Here is an 18,109-nt window from a genome sequence, read left to right on the forward strand (position 1 = left end):
AAAAAAAAAAAACGGGGGAGACAGTCACAGTCTGTGTACTTGTGGGTACTTTTTTTTAAAAGGAAAAAATTGTGCTGAAAAGGTGAGAAGCATTGCGTCCAGCCATTTTCCAGAAGCGCTCCATACCACAAGAAACAAAACGACAGGAAGGTCGAAACAAATGAGAACAGGACTCGGAGAGAGAGAGAGAAGTTACCGCCACCACGACAGCAGCGGCGGCCGCACACTCTTCCCCAAGCATAATCATTCCTTTTCCCGTCGTGTGATGTGCACATCTTGTAGACTCCGTCCTCAGATGTAAAATGCATCTCTTCTTCGTTTTGTTGTTGTTGTTGTTGGAAGCCGGCTCGCATCGCGCAGTTGCAATTCCCCCCTTCTCTTTTCTTCTATTTTCTCTTTGTTTTTNTTTTTTGTTTTTTTTTTTTTGTTTTTTGTTTTTTTTTTTTTTTTTTTTTTGGGGGGGGGGGGGATTTATGCCCCTCTCTATTTCTCGGTCGTTGTTGCTGTTGTTGTTTTCTTGGTTTCCGCAACGGGAGCCTTTCGCCAGAGCCCCGCCTCCCTTCAGCGCAGCGGCGCCACAGCCCCAGCAGGCCAGTGATGCCTGCAAGCAAAAGGCGGACGAGTTCTCAGAAGAAGGTTCAACCAGAAAGAAATATACGCTCTAATCGATACAACTTTTCCCACCCACAGACACACAGTCCCTGTCCATACATTAGTTATCTCTCCAAATTTTTGTTGTTTCGTTCCACCACCATCAGCCGCACCCCTTTTTTTTGTGTTTTTGTTCCGCTGTCGGTGCTGTTTGATTTCCAGTGACACCATTACCGGGCTTCTTCCCTCCCGGTTCATGATGCCTCAGCGCAGGCATCCCTCTCCACCAGAAGCAAGACTGCAGCCACACCACGTGCCGCACGCACCCAATCCCTCTCGCCCTTTCTCTCCCTCTCTCTCTCTCTCTCCGGCACTGCCCACTCCCCCCCTACACGCAACCAGGCAAATAAGCAGAAACAAAAATCCGGGGTTGGAGCCAGCATACATGGACGCTGCAAGAGAGAGAGAGAAGCAGGGGAGGGGAGGGGAGTGAGAGAATTGAGGCATCAACAATTGTAAAAAAGAGGCATAAAAACGAGAGAAAAACACAGAATACGAGTTGCACCCACTTCCTCAAGCGGATGCGTAGGGAGGGGCACGAAGGAAAACACACCAAAAACAACAGGGACAGCACAAGACTGGAAAAAGCAGCAAGCAGCAAAACAGATTCACAGCCACCACACAACGACAAACAATAACAACAACAACAAAAGAAACAAAATCACAGCCGCATCGCATGTTGTATTCCATCGACCGGAAAATACAGTGCAGGAGACCTGTGGCACACACACACACACACACGTGTTTCCCTTCGTGAGGGGGCACCGCCTCGTTCTTTTCGTTTCTTCGGCTCCACAGCAGAAAGCATCTCCACGCAAAAAAAAAGGGGGGGCGAAGACAACCAAGGAATCACACACAGGAAAACAACAGCAAAAAAAAAAGAAGCGTGACACACAAACACAAAGAAACGAACCACAACAAGGAAGAAGCAATCGGGAGCATGAGGTGAGATTCCACGCACATGCTCCTCAATCCTTCCTTGCCCCGTCTTTCATTTGCCTTTATTCCTTCCATTCGTACTGGTACAACACCCTCCACAGAAACAAAGCTGGGGAGCAGACACCTGACGTGCCACAACAACTGTACATCTCTTGAATACCTCGTTTGTTCGACTTGACCCATCACATGGATGGAGAAGAGTTTCCACCCCACCCCACACATACGAAACCTTTATTGTTGATCTCGCTAGTCCCTGCACACACAAATACACACACACATACTCATATATATATATATATACTCCCCACACGCGGAGACACAAACATAGACACAACGCAAGAGGTAAAATAAGAATTTGTCTGAAACAAGCAGCACGGCGGACATCACAGACTCATTATTACATCTACAACGTCCTTCCTTGTTGTTGTTTTTGTATATCCCGCGACGAACTCTGTGGAATAACATAAATAAAAAACACGTGTCGTTCTCGCCCGCTTCTTTTTTTTTTCCCACCGTGTGTAGCGGAGAAGGTTCCACACCTCCGTCCCCAATAACTCCGGTAAGTCACATACTCATTCCTCGCCGAGTCGTAGACATCCCAGAGCAGAGGCGGCTCGGGCCGTTTGGGTACGCGAACGCGCAACGGAGCGGACTAATTCCCATTGCCATGCCTTTTTATCCTCGTCATCATCTTCCTCCTCCACCTCATCCCCATGCGACTTGCTGGCAGATAAACACTTATCGATCATTGCGTTACTTTTTTCACCCTCGGTCATTGTCGCTGATCGTGGGGGCGGTGCCGGCAACAGTGACGATGAGGAAGCCACTGCGGGTGTCTGTGGTTTGTTCACACTGGGAGTGGGAGTGATTCCACTGCTTGCCGAGGTGTCCCGCGTCGACGCTACGTGCGAACATGACGACATACCCCCACTTTCATTGCCAACGCGGGAAGAGACAGCACTCCCACTACTAATGTATTTGGCCCAGCGCTGCAAACCAGAGTCTCTCGACTCCACACGGCGCATCAAATTCTGTTTATACAAATCCCACTCATCCTCATCCTCATCAAAGAGTGGAATGTCATCACCAGGCTCAGCACGTAACGGCAAAGCATCGGGGGAATTCAGTTCACCTGTTGGGAGAGGTGAATTTGCATCTATTCTCACCACTGCAGGAGAGGACGTACCCATACCAGATGAGTCATGATGGTGAGCACTGCTACTCTCTCCATTGCTGCTGCTGTTGGCACTGCTAACACTGGTGGTTACTTGTGACGGTCGCAGCGGTGGAAGGCCGCGGCGAAGACCGGCACCGCCGCCCACCAGCACACGACCCGACGTCAGTGAGGACACAAATGGCGATTGCAACGAGGCAGGTGGAGTAGGTGTTATGCGGCCATTGACAGGCCACCTGACATCACCACTGCTGATACGATTAGACCCACTGAGCGAACGAAGCACTCTTTGTGAGGAACTGCAGGGACGCTGGGAACCCTGAGAATTGGCCAAGGCGGATCCACAACGACGCGCACCTGCAGAGGAAGTCTGAGGTCTCGAGCACACAGCTCGCGTTTCTTCCGCAACCGCCTCCTCCAGCGCATCAAAACCGCATTCACGTATACACTTTTGCAGGAACATGTATTCATCGCACAGGGCAACATTTAAGGGGTCAACGTGGGTATGTAAATTCTTCTTTCGTGCTGCGCCGCCTTTTCCGCCCTGCTTCTGCTCGCGCCCTGAGTTGGGGGAACTTCTAAAGTTGAGTGCAGTGTCGTCCAAGTACTGAAGGTCTGGCATCAGAGAGCGCACAAACTCACGGAACGACTTGGAAAGGTAACGGTTCCCTGCTCTATCATTGTTTGTTTTACTCGGGATAGATTGACGCATCACGACAGGATTCCCTTGTAATGTTAAGTATTTTACCTTCTTCAGGAGCGGCAGGCATCGTATCAGAGACGTGGTATCTTGTATCTCGTTTCCCTCCAAATCCACCACTTCAAGCGTTTCGCTCAGGTCTAAAAGCGGTGTAATGTCGTGCACCGAATTAAACGCAGCGTAGAGTTCCTCCAGTACTGGGACACATGCACCAATACCACGCAGGTTTTCCAAGTGTGAGCTGCCAAGCCAAATTCGTTTTAAATTCATAAATTTTGTCCCAAGTTGACGTATCTGGGGGATCCGGGAATTGTTCAACCTGAGTGAGTTCAAAAGGGGCAGCCTTTCACCAAGTGTATCGATACCCACAGTGCGCAATGCATCCACACGGAACTCCGCACTGAGCACCAAGTGAAGATCCTCCCACCCCGTCCATTCTCGCAGCATGTCATCTGTGAGAACATCCCCAAAGACAACACTACTATTGACCCCCATTTCGTCCACATCGTGGCACTCTGTGGAAGCGCTCGCAGCCCCGTGTCCTACAACAACGTTTGACACAGGAACGAAGCGGGACAGTGATTCAAAAGAACTAACACATGACGTATTTGAAAGCCGTTGAGCAATTAGCTTTTCATGTTGACCCATGGCCAACTCGCCACCGTTTGAAGGAATAAGAGGTGCCTTTGTACATTTTGCACGGCTACAGTTTTGGGTGCTAGTCATTAAGGGACGTTTCTTTGCTCTAGAGGTGCTAGCAACCGCCGGGGACGCGGCATTAGAGCGCTGACGAGGGCTGGAATGCAACGAGGAGCAGGGCTCCCGCCAACGTCCCTGCTGTCGCTGCAGAAGCGGGGAGAGTCTGCTACCGCCGCACGACTTGCCACACCCCATCGGCACGTGCGCATCACACTCCACTCCTTCAGCCCGCGGAGGGAGTGCTTTGGCCGACCACGCCGGCGGGGGTTTCCGCGCGACGGGCATCTACTTCAAAGTCTCTTCGTTCTTCCACAGGCCCGCACGTCTAGCAGAATAAGCTCTTCCAATCGCCGTGGATAAAGGTATCCCACAAAATAGGATAAGGGTTGTTGTGCAAGTATATATGGAATTATATATACCGATCTTCACTATTCTAAGCCTTCCGTTTATTTTCACTAGCACCTCTTCCTCTATTTTCCCGTTTTTTTGTTTCGTTTTCTTTCTTCGTTGCCTTTTTGCTATCGCTCGCGTATATTCCCCCTTTCTTGTCGGAAAAAAAAATCTCCTTTGTGTAAAACGGCAGAGGGTGATGTGATGGTGAACAGTAAATTCACTCCTCCTCTCCCTGCCCTCGGTCACCCACTGCTTACCTGTGTTTACGACAGTCATCACGCAAATGAGAAATACAAAAAGACAGACATATGGATAGATGAGTAAATAAATACATGGATAAGGAGTAAATGCCATGAAGAAAAAGGCCACACTTGCCCCCTTCCACGCAGTGACGTGCATAATAGCTCACCATGAGAGAGTGAGGGTGCGTGAATAAGCCAAAAAGGAGTTGACAGGAAATGGGGAGAGTGAATTCCCCACACTGCACATCTTTCAACCTCTCATTCTTCTTTTGTTCGCTGGCGATCATTTTTTTTCTTTCATTTGTACATCGGCATAACTCCATCCATGACTACAACAGCTACGGCAGCGACAGCGGATGTGTTGAAGAAGTAGAAAAGAGAGAGGAAGCGTACATCTGTCTATTTTGTGTGTGTGTGCGTTGTGCTTGTGGGAGCTCCCCTGTTAACACACGAGGAAACTTCGTAGACACACAGGCACAGAATACATTGGCGGCCAGCAAGCTAACCACCATACACACAGGTGCACGCACGCACACACAGATATATGCGAGATATAAGAAGGGAAATAAAGGCCCACTAGAACATTTTTGGTGTGTTTTTTTCTTCATTTTTTTTTTGGTTACTGTGCATTTGGGTGTGGCTGTTGTTGTTCTGGTTACTGTATTTTCCATGCGGTTCCAGGTTACATTCTTTACATCGCCGTCACCTCGTTGTCGTTGGAATTTTCCTCCGTCGTGGCGTCATTTTTGAAGTACACACCATCGCCGCTAATGACCAATATTTCCTTGGGCACATACCGCTCACGCAAGCGTCGCACCGCCTTACTCGCCGCCTCCATCTCCCTCTCCATCCGCGACCGCGCCACGTCCCGCAGAGTGCGCTCGCGCGCAATGTGCTCGGTGAGCAAATTGTATGGCGGCGGTGGTACCTCCACTGCCACCTCCTGCGCTTCCGCCTCCATGAACGGGTCGCACTGCTGCTTCCTGTATTTATAGCGTGCCCACATCAACTGAATGGTCTGTGCAGCACAGTTAAGCAACTTGTTTTGCCACGCTGTCTCTTCCCTGATAAGTTCCAGTTTGGCGTTTGCATAGGATCGATTCTTGTACGCTGAACGCTTCTCCACACCTACCTGCGCTCGGCGCATCCTTCGCAGTGTCTGGAATACGCGGAACCCACGCTGAATTGTGCGCACCTTTATGTCAAAATAATCTGTTGTGATCTTCAGCGTTTCCTTCTTCCATCCATCCCATTTGTATTTCGCCAAGCGCTGAATCATGCCCGCGTTGTGGTCAAAGTCCTTCTCACGAAGGCCATCACGCTTCCATTGGAGGCGATCCTGCACCTCAGGCTGCGCGAGAGTGAGGGCGCGTTGCTCCTCACGCACCCGCATCGCATCGTTAATCACCTTCGCTTCCTCAACCGTGGCTGGGAAAATCTGTTTGCGTTCCTTGCGGAACTGAAGCGAAGAGGACCGTCCCTTCGTGCCAGGCGCCTTGCCAGTATCACTTGACGTAGTCGACTGTGAACCATTTGTCTTTGCGTTGGATCTCCGGCGCCACGGGAAGTACACCTTCCTGCGGCGCCTCAGTGGGAATGGCAGCCTCTTTGGGGCAGCATAGTCGACGTTGTTGTCTTGGATCTGAGGTATGCCGATGGTCGGTCGATTGCTGAGGTACCACCGAATAACACGCTGCAACTTGATCACTGCGTCCTCCAGCCGCTTGCGTTGCCACGCCATCATAAGGTCATAACCCTTCAGCCGATCCTTTACCATTTTTTCCCGCCGACTCGCCGCCCACTCCTCACGGAGGTTATGCAACATCCGACGCTTCCAAATGGCGCGGAGGCACCGCCACCAACACTGGATCATGGTAGCTCGCCTTGTGCGCACTTCATAGTAATTGCGCTCGTTGCGCAGGCGACGGCGTGTGAGGACGCCACGCCACATGCGTGCCACTTGAGCCTGTGCCCAATGTTCCAGCGGCCCCGCAAGCGATATGTCGTTGCGGTACTTATGCCCTGGACGCGGTGGGGGTCTGTAGCGGCCCATGAGCATCGACGGCGGCACTGGTGGGCAGTAGAGAGTCCGCATAGGGAACATTACGTCCTCGAACATGCTGTTAAACACAGAGTGGGGAACCAAGGCACCACTCGTTGGGGCTGTCGTATCTAACATCAGTGTGTGTTAACTCTCAAGCAAACAAGGTATATTTTTGTTTCTGCTTTGCTTCTTTTTGCTCCCTTGTTACGTGCAAGACTTTTTTTTATCACAACAGAGCCAAGAGAAATCAACCACTTAGAGAGGCGACAGAAACAACAATAGGAGCTAATCGTGGAGGAAAGAGCCCCACATGCACTCCGCATGCGCAATTCCCCGCAGGAGAAACCCAGAATATAAGGCGTCACTCTACCAAATGCCACAACCCCTTCACCCTAAGCCCCCACACAGAGTGGAAAGGAGTACATTACACTCCAACCACTACTCATATCCTACCTCAGCCTCTTTTCCCCTCAGAGTCCTTCCTCCTTTTTCTTTCATATATATATATATATATATATTTCCCTCATCAGTCCCTTTTTGATTTTCCGTTAAAGGTGTGGACGAGGGTGGCAGCAAGGGCACTGAAGAAAACAATTATCGCTAGCTCCTCAGGTGTGTTTTTTGCTGTCACATATACACAGATTTCTTTTTCTTTTTTTACCTACACGCACTGCCGAAATTGAACAGCTGTGTGTACGCGACCCCCCTGAAAGCAAAATAAAAAAAAAAAATTAAGAGAAGATTCATGTGAACTCCGCTACACTCTCAATTTTGGCCGTGTGGCGAACCCCAGAATGAAATGGTACAGCATGTAAGCAGCAACACGCGGGGAACGGTAGTCCTCCACAACGGGATTCAACTCGCTCATGTCCATCAGCTTCACTGACGGGTTCTTACCAGCTGCAAAGCACATATCAAAGGCCTCCTGCGCGCTTAGACCAACAGCACCCGGAGCGCTGACGCCAGGCATATCACTGGACCGCAGGGAATCCACATCAAAAGAGAAGAAAGTGTTCTTTCCAGTCAGCCTGAAGGCATCTTCCAAAGCTGCGACAGCACCCTTTTTCTGTACCTCGCTCAGCCACATGAGATGACCCTGGTGACTCTTCACAAACTCCGCATGTATCGCGCTACATTGTGATCCTTGACATGCGAACTCCACAAACCGACTTCCTGAGAAACTTTTCTCCTCAAGAAGTTGACGAAAAGGAGTGCCGCTGTGAACCCTCCCGTCAGAGAGAGGCGGCCGAACATCCAAATGAGCATCGATATTAATGACACCCACATCCCCATCAAAGGCGCGCAGCAGCGCACGACCATTGGGAGCCGATTGGTCATTCCCACCTCCAATCACAAAGGGAAACGCCCCCATGGCGAGGACCTCGGCAACTTTTTTCTCCAACTTTGCATGTGCCGCTTCCAACGTATCTGCAGTGATATCACCAGCATCAAAGAGCTTCACATGACTGGCGTCTACATCGAGCTCCATGTTCTTCACAGTCCCCAACTTGTTCAAAAATGTCCGAAACGCGGTGGGGCCCTTAGCAGCACCGGCACGTCCACCGTTGCGTACACACCCTTCATCAAAAGGAAATCCAATGATCACAATATGGGCATCCTCCACGCGCTGCGCGGAGAACAATACACCTGTGCGGGGATCATCTGAGCGTGCAGCCATACTTCACTGCCAGCCAGGTATTTGATAATAATGAAAACAATGGAACACTCTTCATGGTGACAAACCCAGAGAGAGAGAAAGAGTGAGATGGGGGAAATAAAATAAAACGTATAGATGGGCGTCAGAAAAAAAAATCAATATGAGGCTACTCCATTACCGGGCTGAATTCGCTACACAAAAAAAACCGTTTTGTTTGACCACAACACGGAGGACAAACACCACTTAGCCATGCTCCTCGTTGTTTAACCTTGACAAAAGCCATGACGCGGCCACGAAACACTCATGCCGTGGTTTCTCTCGTTAACCTCCTACACACACTGCGTAAGGAAAGTAATAGTTTTAATTTGCGGTTCCACGAATGAAAAATGCAACGTCAAGACGGGTCTGGCCCTTTTTTTCCACACGCTCCCACCGCGCATAAAAACAGAAAAAAGATGAGTAGTAAACGAAGTCACAAATCGTACAATTTTTTTATTCCTTTACCACAATCAGATAACAGTACTTACCATACAAAAGGTAAATCAAAACAAAAAAAAGAAGCCGATGTCCTTTCAAAGGACCACGTGGTGGTTAGAGGAGACAAAAAAAAAAACACCTCCAGTTTCACACAACACCAGGAGGTGGATGCTTCAGTAATGGTAGCCACCTTTCCCACCGGGAAACCAGATCTCATGGCTCGGGTGCGCAATGGCCTCCACGCACTATTTAGTACAACGACCCGCCCTCCTGGCGCTGCAGCACACATTGTTAAACCCTGGGCATTCCTCGTTTGCAGCACAATGCGGCAAAGCACTCAGGTATCCAATACTAGAGCCGTATACATCTGGAAACGGTTTTTGTTCACCGCTCTTGTTTTCTTTTTTGTTTTGGATTTGTGGCAGCGCAGCCCCCATGGTGAGGGACTGCATGCCGCTCCGCCTTGGCGAATCCACCAAATCGTTTGTAGCGGGGTTTGGGAGCAGCGAGGCGAGCGCGGGTGCAGCACATAAAGCTGCGGTTTTCACATTCTCGACAAGAATGCCATTAGGCACGACCACAGAGTAGCGATGCAAGGTAAGTAGCGGTAGTAATCTGATCATCGAGAGAAAGAGACGACAACGACGATATCGGCTCCCCACTTCGCTGCGAGGAAAAAAAAAAAGCTGTGCGGCATCGTCTGCACGAATAGACAGATGTGGCACACAAGCGGGCCTGGCCCTGTGCCACAACGCCACTCACTTCTCTGCCACAAAAGAATCACCTTGGTGGCTATGCGTCATTTCGGGCTTCTGTATTTACAGTAATTGCGTGGAGAGAACGAAGCAAGGCAAAAACCGAAAAACAAAAAAGCTATACCAAATGAGTTTTCAAAGGACTCAACGGGACGTGCTCACATCCTCACCTGTGTCACATCGACTATTGCACGCTTCACCACCTGTTACCTACCGTCCCCTCTCGCGCCGTAGCCATCCACGCTGTGCAAAGAACCGTCTCTTACTCTGTTTGGGATGCTCTGACTGCTCCATCTGCCCTGTGTGTGCCGTTTGACTGGGGGGAGGTGAGCACGATGACGCTGAGCGTTGAGTCACACTCAAATTCTCGTTACCAGCACCCTGGCTGAGGCACACACGACGCGTCGCATCGAGTGGAATACCACTCTCCTCTAGGAGAGTCTCTACGCGGTGACGGGACACATGAGGAAAGTCCGCCTGTACGACACTTGCTGCCGCCTGAACATCCGTGGGTTCCATCAGCAACAGTTGTTCATAGACGGTAAGACCAGGGTGCACTGCGTTGCGTGTCGTGAGCGACGAATTACTTTGCATCGATGTGGAGAATAATTCGCTCCTGGGCCTATCATTCCCATCTGTATTCATGGCGGACACTGCCTGCCGCTCTATGCTTTCTGCTGTCTCGCCGGCCAAGCTAGTGATGACACAGCGCACCACTTCCTCCGCTTCCTCTGCCTTCGCCAAGCGCCGGTGTTCCTCCAGCTGCTGGCGCGTCAAGGCAAGTTGTGTCTTGACCAAGTCTGCTGCCCGCACCCGTTCGTACGGCGGCCCACCAGAGAAGCGCGGCAGCCGGTGGAAGAAAGCCGGCACGACCTCATGCATAAATTTGCGGCGAGCAAGGAAGAGTCGGAGCGCCTCACGCATATGTTCTGTCAATGCAGAGCGTCTAAGATCGCGCCACTCCAAGTCGTCACCTTCTGGAGGTGGTAGCAGTGCTGATACACTGCTTTGTTCCTCATTCCCCGGTCGGTGGGGCGAGAGTGAGGAATGATATTCCCCGTAAAATTGCCTCCTTGACCGTTCATCCATTGTTTCTCCCTCCTCGTCAGTGTCACCTTCACACACAATAAAGGCGTCACCAGCACCACAACTACCACCATCGCCCATCCACCAGCCGTTACTGTTTTCCTCATGCGTACTTGCATTACGCTCCTTGTTTCCGTCTTCTGAACGAGCACGCATAGAACAATCAACTTCACGAGTCTGCCGCTCCTCTTCATATTCCCTGTATGCTGCCGAGTTGTAAATATTCAGGCCAAGTTGCATACACCACTTTCGCAACTCTTCATAACTCATAGCCATGACTATTTGTGGTGTCAGCTGTTCGACAGACGTATTCACTTCGTTGCTAAAGTTGTGCAGAGTTGCACTCACTGTATTCTTCACCGGCAGCGGTGGTAAGCCTCGAGGAGCTGCTGGTCGCTGGGGTGAAATAGTTGCCATTGTCCTCCTTGTCACCATCCTCGTCATGTCACGTTCGTCTAGGTTCTTCTCTCCAACATCGATGTCGTCTGCTTGGTCCTCATTCGGCTGGAGTCTTGAAATCAAATGCTGGACGTCAGTAAGTATGCTACTGGCCTCCGTCCAATCCAGTGCTGTGGCACGACTGCGTGCAGCTGTGGAAGGGCACTCTCTGTTGGCATCACCACTAAACTCCTCCGTGAATGACATGGAGGAGTTCCGTGACACCGCCCGCTGCCGCTGGCGCACAGGCTGCGTGCACACACGGAGATGCTCCTCCTGAGAGAATAAGGCGTCCATCGCCATAGGACTGCTGTGCGTTCTCAAGAAGTTGGAAGAGTCACCCAGAGCAATACCACCATCATCAGCGTTGCCAAAAAGGTCAACACTATCATCATCACGCAGCAGCGAACGCATCTCTTCTTCACCACTACGTGTAGAGGAGAGCGCATCAACGTCAATAACCTGACTATCCACAACAGTTCGGGGTTTCCCGTCACCGACAAACACCTCCCCACCAAACGTGGGGCGCCAGTTCAGAGAGATTGTCTCGGCGTCATCTTCCTCTGCGGGGCTTTTTGAGCCTACGTGTCGGGGCGATAGCGCTTCAAAAGGCCTGACAACATTAGTGTCTACTTCTTCATCATCATCATCGGAATCAGAATTATTAGTAGTGTGTGTAGTCGCCTCAGTCCTGTAAAACGACTGTTCGCCGTTACCGTTTCCACCTTCAGCGACTGGAGGAGGTTCAACCGTCTCTCTATCCCCCTGAGACACTGGAAGTGTCACTACATTTTCCGCCTCGGGTATTAGACCTGCGAGAAAATCGAGGCACCCATTGTTTTCGCTGAGACGTGACACCACGTCCTGGGCGTCACGCGGTGTTGTGCTTTGCACCCTTGCATAGTCCTCTAGCGCCTGCACATCCGTATTCCTGCGGCTTCCTCCATTCGGTGTCGTCAAATCACTGAGGCTCGGCACCGCTCCCTCACCAATGTTGCCTGAGGGAGGAGAGATAATCGTTGTGTTCGCCAACAAGGACGGGCGAATGCTTTCGCGGAGAGCCTCGCTATCCCGAGGACACTCGGACAGTCTGATGTTGGCATGAAACTGAGGCACGCTACGCATCGTGCTCACACTAAAGTGGCCTTCGTCCCCACACCTATCAACAGGTTCACCACACTCAGCAGAAATTCCCGCCTCACACGGCTCAACGGGGCGAACGTCAACTTTCACTTGTGGCTCTTTCCAAAGCTCCAGCGCCACCTGAAGAGTAGTCGCATCTTGAGTTATGCACAACTTATCGGTTGTCCCCCCAAGTGTGGTGCGGACCCGTTGCTGTAACAATTGAAGTCCCTCATTGTAAGCTGCAACAGCCTGTTCTACAGATAAAAGCATATCTTCACGAAGCTTTTTGTGCTCCGCAAGGCACTGCCAAATCGTTTCGCTAGGGAGTGTGCTGATTTCTGCTTGCGGCGGTGTCATGACTGAAGGAATCGAATTCTCCGACGGCACCACATCCACAGAATGGAGCCCCCACACGCCTGCTAGCTCATCCTCGCCCATTAAGTCCTTACCTGGCCCCACTGACAGGGAGGCCAGAGGCATTTGCTCACGGCGACAACGCTTCTCAGGATACTGGTACGAACTGCAAAAAGGACTCAACGAAGAGGCCCACGACTCTGATCGACGAGGCATGGCATTGTTGTGTTCAGCCACTTCCGTCTCGTCATCAGGGCCGCGGTCACTCGGCGAAAAAGCCACTATTTCTTCTACGGTGGCGGGGCTGTTATTGCACATGTGCGCGGACTGCGGCTTTTCCACGGCGGTTTCATCACTCCTGTACCCCTGGAAAGCAAACTGTCGCATGAATTGAGAAGGTGTGCATACGTCGAGGTCACCAAATCGTTTGTTTGATGTGATGCGGGGCCCCTCCGACGCAACAACAGGAGCAGGAGCACTTGTAATAGCATTATCGACACCAGTCCCAGACGCCGCTACTTTCTTCTTGTTTTCACACTTCCTAGCCTGCTCGCGTCCACGCTTTGCCGTAGGCCGTTTCCATTTGCATATGCCCTTCCACAGTTCTTGTCGGTGCTGCAAGGAGGCCTGCGCTCCGAGAAGCTTTTCAACGTCGTCCTCGCACGTCACTCGCGCAGCGAGATCGTCAATGTGGAGCATGCCACAGGACTCGATAAGCCGTGAAGCGTAACCCTGAAGCTGCAGAGGCGACAGGAACTGCACAAGAGCGTTTGACAAGGTGAGGGCGACGTGGGGAGGCTGAGTAGCTGCGGCAGCATCACGAGGCTGCTCCACTACCAGTTGGGGCACCCCACTGACAGTGTCACTGTCGCACATCTCCCTACCCATGCCAGGAGGGGAAATCCTCGGCATTGGCACACTCTAACTGGAGGATCCCCCCTTCGTGGCCCTTGTGTTGTCCCCTATTCGTCGCCCGGCGCCAGCCAGAGCAGCCACCACCACCACCACCACCCCTTCCACCTTCTTTGTCCCTTTTGCAAGGAAAGAAGAAAAAAGAAGAAGGGCGGGAGATTTGTAATCAACATAGGAATGAGAGAGGGATGGGGTCAAAGCAGTTCCAGTACGCATCAGCATGGATTTCAATGAAATCACTTTTGCTTCCCCCTTCTGTTTCCCACGGCAGGTGCGCGGCAATGTACATATGCCTTCAATCACCGCACCTCTTCGTCTTGCAAAGAATGTGGTGAGTGCCTCAAATGCACCTGGAGAAAAACGTGCACCAAGAAAACGCTCAGACAATTAAAAAAAAAAAAAAATTGTCTCGTCTCTCTTTTTTTCCCTTTCGCTTGTTTTTCTTTTGACAGACACAAAACAAGAAATGCACTGCTCTAAATGTGACCAATTCACCGGGGGATATCTGCTTCTCTATAGGTAGACGCAGCCTTTACGGCGACAGGTCGTACCGCTTAGCCTCATTCTCGTTTAGATCACAAATATCGGCATCCACCTCCCTCATCTCCCGCAAAGCATCGCCGATAGACCTAGAGATCTCTTGCTCTATCAGCCGCAACTCCAAAGATTTGAGTGGATCGCGCCGGTTGAACCCTTGTCTAATCCCTATTCCTGGTATAACGACCTCCCCAACCGTCTTGTCGCCCTCTGCGTGTTCACTCGCAACAGGGCGTTGCCGTAGCTCCTTCTGCTGCTCCTTCACTTGAAGAAGCTCCTCACGCAGATCGTCCACCTGCTTCTTCAGTGTCTCAAAACGGTCCTTCAGATGGAAGCGTTTATCCATCGCGGCGTACCGTACACGATTCGCTCCGGTAAACCTCACTGGTTTTGGTGGCAACTCACCAAACTGGAATATCTGTCCGAGACGCTCCTTTTCGGCGAGTGTGAGGGGCTTTCGGCTGAACTGCGGTGGCTTGATGGGGCTGCGCGCCCGCATCTCCTGATAGATTACAGTTTCCTTTTTCTTGTGAGGAATCGCTTCGAGTCGCCTCTTGGCCCTTTCCTCTCCCGTCATGCGGTAGCCAATGCCTACACGAGGGCGGCTGATCATCGCCTTCGACTTGGGAACTGGCTTCGGGTGAATCATCGCCGCCTCCGCGGCCTCCCGCTCTGACCGCAGCTTCTGCAGCCGCGCGAGGAGCTCAGGGTCTAGCGTGCTCTCTTTGGTGGGCCTCGCGTAGCAGCGGTAGATAGCATCGCCAGCGGCTGTGCCGCGACCAAATATATTTGCTGTGGCCTGCAGGTTCCCTAACGCCATGTTTTACTCTCTCCTTCTCTATTTCGTGTATCTTTATTGCCTTCCTGTTTGTGTGTGTGTGCTTTTTTGGCTCTCTTTGTTTCTTTAAGTAAAAATATTCCCGTCTATACTCACCGCTTTGCGTTTCTCCCGATTTTCCTCCACTTTGTTGGCCTGTGGGGCGCTACTGTCAGAGCGGCCTGGATATATGAGCAGGGGACACACCGCCGCCACAACACACCCCGGATCTGTGCGACACGCGGAACATAGCAGGCGTGAGTTCAAGAAGAAAAAGAGCAAGAAAGGAATATAAATAAACATACACAGAGTCATATATATATATATACATATATATACCGCGTGAGGAGGAAGCAAAACAAAAAAAAATAGAGAAGGGTCCAAAATAGGAATTTGCATTGAAAATACGGCAAAGCGCCCTGCACGCCTCTTCCGCATACCTCCGGGTGAGAGGGTACGCTTTGGCATGAAGAACAAGAAATCAAAAAAAACAACAACTAAAGAGTGTGGGCGTAAGCTAAACGCACCTGACACCTTCGTTGCGTTTTTTTTCTTCTTCAGCCTTGCCCTTGTACGGGCCTCAGACCTCTCACAAAAACCGCGCTGACGCACGCGCAATGTTAGACCACTAGTAGTGTTGCAAATCCAATACGTACTCAAGCCTCCTAGCAGCCCTTTTTGTCAGGAACCGCGACCACATTTTGTGAATCATGAACGAGAACCACACACGCCGTCCAAAAATAGACCCGATAACCAAGAGCATCATTGAGTAGGCTGGGTACATGATGGCAATGTATAAAAAGCGGTACAACCATGGGCCATCTATCCATCCGCTGTTCTCCGGCAGTCCAAGGAAGCCGTCATTTACGAGGGAGCGAATCACAGGCCGCACTACCAGTACTGCCCCACTACCCGTAATGGAGAAGATGATACAGATGAGGATCTGTTCCTTCAGTGGGAGCTTAAACAAGCTGCCCTTCATTGGAACTCCCTTGACGTAAACAACATCCTTATGTGTGCGCCAATCCTTTCGTTGTGGCCCTTTTCCCGCAACCCTGGAGGAGGCATCTCCGGCCACTGTCTCACCAGCGCGAGAAGCCGCAGTGCCTTCCATCTTTTGTGTGCCGCATCGGCGGATAGAAGTGAAACAAGGGGCGCGTGGTGTCTTCTCCGAAAAACGAATGAGCAAACGACGCTGCATGATGCAAAGAAGTAGCTCGGTATGTTCCCCTTCACAGGGTTGTGACAACGATAGGCTGTATGAAATATGAAGAGGGAAGTGTTTCTCGTGGGCGGGTGGTGTCCGCAAGGCGTGGAGACTGGTGCTCTTTGATCTACGTACGCAGTGAAAATCCAAAGCGCCACACAAGGCGAAAACAGAAGAGATAAAAGACCAACGTGTAACAACAGTGATGAGCAATATGCATCTGCATTGTGACAAGACAGATATAAACAGGTAGAGAGAGAGAGAGAGAAATCCACACAACGTAGGGAACGTCCCCACCCAGGTCACCCCCTTCTCACAAAAAAAAAAAAAACAAGAGCAGCAAGCATTAAAGAAGGTGCTTTTATGACGACGCTCAATCCTTCTTCATTCATTGTGGAAAATGCAACTAGCTGAGATCCAGCAACTCTCCAGCCAAACGCAGTGCATCATCCAACATATTTCCCGTGTTGGCCTCTGAGTCACGTGCCGCGCCTTCCGCAAGTGGTTCTAACCGGGCCCGCTTGGAATGTCCGCCATTGTTATCCTGATTTCGTTCGCCCTCTTCCGTCGCGATAGCGTCGCCGCCAGGCACGGCAGTGCCAGCAGCCGCACGGTGCGCCGTCCCCTGCACGCTGCGGCTGTGTGCACGGCTCTTCCAGAGACTCTGTAGCTCTTCCAATGCCGCACGCTCATCATCAGACATGTCTACTGAAGAAATGTAGTGACGTCGATCTGCCTCGAGTTCCGCCTTTTCTTCCGCCGAGATGACAACCTGCGGCACAATGCCGGCGGAAAGCACACCGTCATGGTCAGGGTAGACAAAACGCCGCTCCCCGCTTAACTTGTGGTGTGACACGATCATAATACCCTTCTCAGTCGAAGAACACGAAGCATCTTCCACTCCAATATCAACAGCATCCGCAGCAGCAGATGATGATGACTGAGGTTCTTTCGAAAGCCCTGGACGCGCCCGAGTTGTTGTTGCTACCGCTGCCGCCGGCGGTCCGGCCAAAGGAGGCAGAATGGGCCCCTCACCTTCTCGCTCCGCCTCAATGTCTCCAACAAACTGGGACATGCCTTGAGATTTAACATATTTTTGAAATGCTGATCGCCATGTCGCGATGGTGTGCGGCAACACAACACATTCCTCACGGCTGCGGGTGTGACGCAGATCTGATAGTGAGACCTGCTGTCCTGGCGAATACGAGATAGCGGCGGGTGTGTTGAGGTGCACGAAGCCACTCCCTCTCGGCATCCCTTCACGTCGAAAGTATCACTGCGCTAAGCGTTCTTCTTTTAATCGTAGACCCTGGGAAACTCTTCCTAGCGCTTCTAACCAGAGAGAGAGAGAGAGAGGGAGAGAGAAAAAGAACCAAACCACAAGCGACATTTTGAGCTGTCGTTCAACTTATTCGTATGACCCAACAATGGAATCAGGCAAACATCAGTTTCAACCCCAGTGGAGGAATCTCTTACCAAGGTCTTCCCAATGTGTGATGCCGTTCGCACCTGAGCCACTCAGGCCTACGTACAGCAATCAGTCCGATTCGTCCAGAACCCCGCTCATGGATCCTAGCATAGGCGGAGCCACAGCATCGGGAGTGTCAAGCCATCCTGGTTCATGGCCATCCGCCATCATTTTTGCCTTTACCGCCGCAATTGGCACACGAAGTGCGAGCATCTCAAAGTAACCCTTCAGGCGCGGGTGGGTAGCCATGGTGAACCCGCCCAGCAGCGGCATCGGTGGGGGCGGCGGTGGCACATACCCAGAGGGCGGCTGCCCCGGAAGGACGGGCGGCGGTGGCAGCAGGAGCGATGGGGCGGCCAGTTGTACAGTCACCGCATCACCTGTACGCGCCTGCAATGTTGCGCCAGGCGGCGGCGGTGGCCCGTGGCGTTGCG

General features: G+C 51.5%; 9 protein-coding genes across 9 annotated transcripts; all 9 read right to left on the reverse strand.

The window, feature by feature from the left end:
* Window positions 1-2,162: 2,162 nt before the first annotated feature.
* DQ04_01721030 (putative leucine-rich repeat protein (LRRP)) lies at window positions 2,163-4,448 on the reverse strand (the record flags this gene model as incomplete). The annotated part of the gene is made up of 1 exon (XM_009311061.1): window positions 2,163-4,448. The coding sequence occupies one exon, from the start codon at window positions 4,446-4,448 to the stop codon at window positions 2,163-2,165; it is 2,286 nt and encodes a 761-aa protein (XP_009309336.1).
* Window positions 4,449-5,489: 1,041 nt separating this feature from the next.
* DQ04_01721040 (hypothetical protein) lies at window positions 5,490-6,917 on the reverse strand (the record flags this gene model as incomplete). The annotated part of the gene is made up of 1 exon (XM_009311062.1): window positions 5,490-6,917. The coding sequence occupies one exon, from the start codon at window positions 6,915-6,917 to the stop codon at window positions 5,490-5,492; it is 1,428 nt and encodes a 475-aa protein (XP_009309337.1).
* Window positions 6,918-7,599: 682 nt separating this feature from the next.
* DQ04_01721050 (putative arginase) lies at window positions 7,600-8,520 on the reverse strand (the record flags this gene model as incomplete). The annotated part of the gene is made up of 1 exon (XM_009311063.1): window positions 7,600-8,520. The coding sequence occupies one exon, from the start codon at window positions 8,518-8,520 to the stop codon at window positions 7,600-7,602; it is 921 nt and encodes a 306-aa protein (XP_009309338.1).
* Window positions 8,521-9,221: 701 nt separating this feature from the next.
* On the reverse strand, window positions 9,222-9,599 carry DQ04_01721060 (hypothetical protein; the record flags this gene model as incomplete). Its single annotated transcript, XM_009311064.1, has 1 exon — window positions 9,222-9,599. One exon carries the CDS (start codon window positions 9,597-9,599, stop codon window positions 9,222-9,224), a length of 378 nt encoding a protein of 125 aa, XP_009309339.1.
* Window positions 9,600-9,941: 342 nt separating this feature from the next.
* On the reverse strand, window positions 9,942-13,646 carry DQ04_01721070 (hypothetical protein; the record flags this gene model as incomplete). Its single annotated transcript, XM_009311065.1, has 1 exon — window positions 9,942-13,646. One exon carries the CDS (start codon window positions 13,644-13,646, stop codon window positions 9,942-9,944), a length of 3,705 nt encoding a protein of 1,234 aa, XP_009309340.1.
* A 532-nt stretch (window positions 13,647-14,178) lies between these two features.
* On the reverse strand, window positions 14,179-15,003 carry DQ04_01721080 (hypothetical protein; the record flags this gene model as incomplete). The annotated part of the gene is made up of 1 exon (XM_009311066.1): window positions 14,179-15,003. The coding sequence occupies one exon, from the start codon at window positions 15,001-15,003 to the stop codon at window positions 14,179-14,181; it is 825 nt and encodes a 274-aa protein (XP_009309341.1).
* A 625-nt stretch (window positions 15,004-15,628) lies between these two features.
* On the reverse strand, window positions 15,629-15,982 carry DQ04_01721090 (hypothetical protein; the record flags this gene model as incomplete). Its single annotated transcript, XM_009311067.1, has 1 exon — window positions 15,629-15,982. One exon carries the CDS (start codon window positions 15,980-15,982, stop codon window positions 15,629-15,631), a length of 354 nt encoding a protein of 117 aa, XP_009309342.1.
* Window positions 15,983-16,613: 631 nt separating this feature from the next.
* DQ04_01721100 (putative nuclear cap binding complex subunit CBP30) lies at window positions 16,614-17,462 on the reverse strand (the record flags this gene model as incomplete). The annotated part of the gene is made up of 1 exon (XM_009311068.1): window positions 16,614-17,462. The coding sequence occupies one exon, from the start codon at window positions 17,460-17,462 to the stop codon at window positions 16,614-16,616; it is 849 nt and encodes a 282-aa protein (XP_009309343.1).
* Window positions 17,463-17,744: 282 nt separating this feature from the next.
* Window positions 17,745-17,948, reverse strand: DQ04_01721110 (hypothetical protein; the record flags this gene model as incomplete). Its single annotated transcript, XM_009311069.1, has 1 exon — window positions 17,745-17,948. The coding sequence occupies one exon, from the start codon at window positions 17,946-17,948 to the stop codon at window positions 17,745-17,747; it is 204 nt and encodes a 67-aa protein (XP_009309344.1).
* Window positions 17,949-18,109: the final 161 nt, after the last annotated feature.

The sequence above is a fragment of the Trypanosoma grayi genome, assembly GCF_000691245.1.
Source record: "Trypanosoma grayi strain ANR4 Tgr_172_V1, whole genome shotgun sequence".
NCBI lineage: Eukaryota > Euglenozoa > Kinetoplastea > Trypanosomatida > Trypanosomatidae > Trypanosoma > Trypanosoma grayi.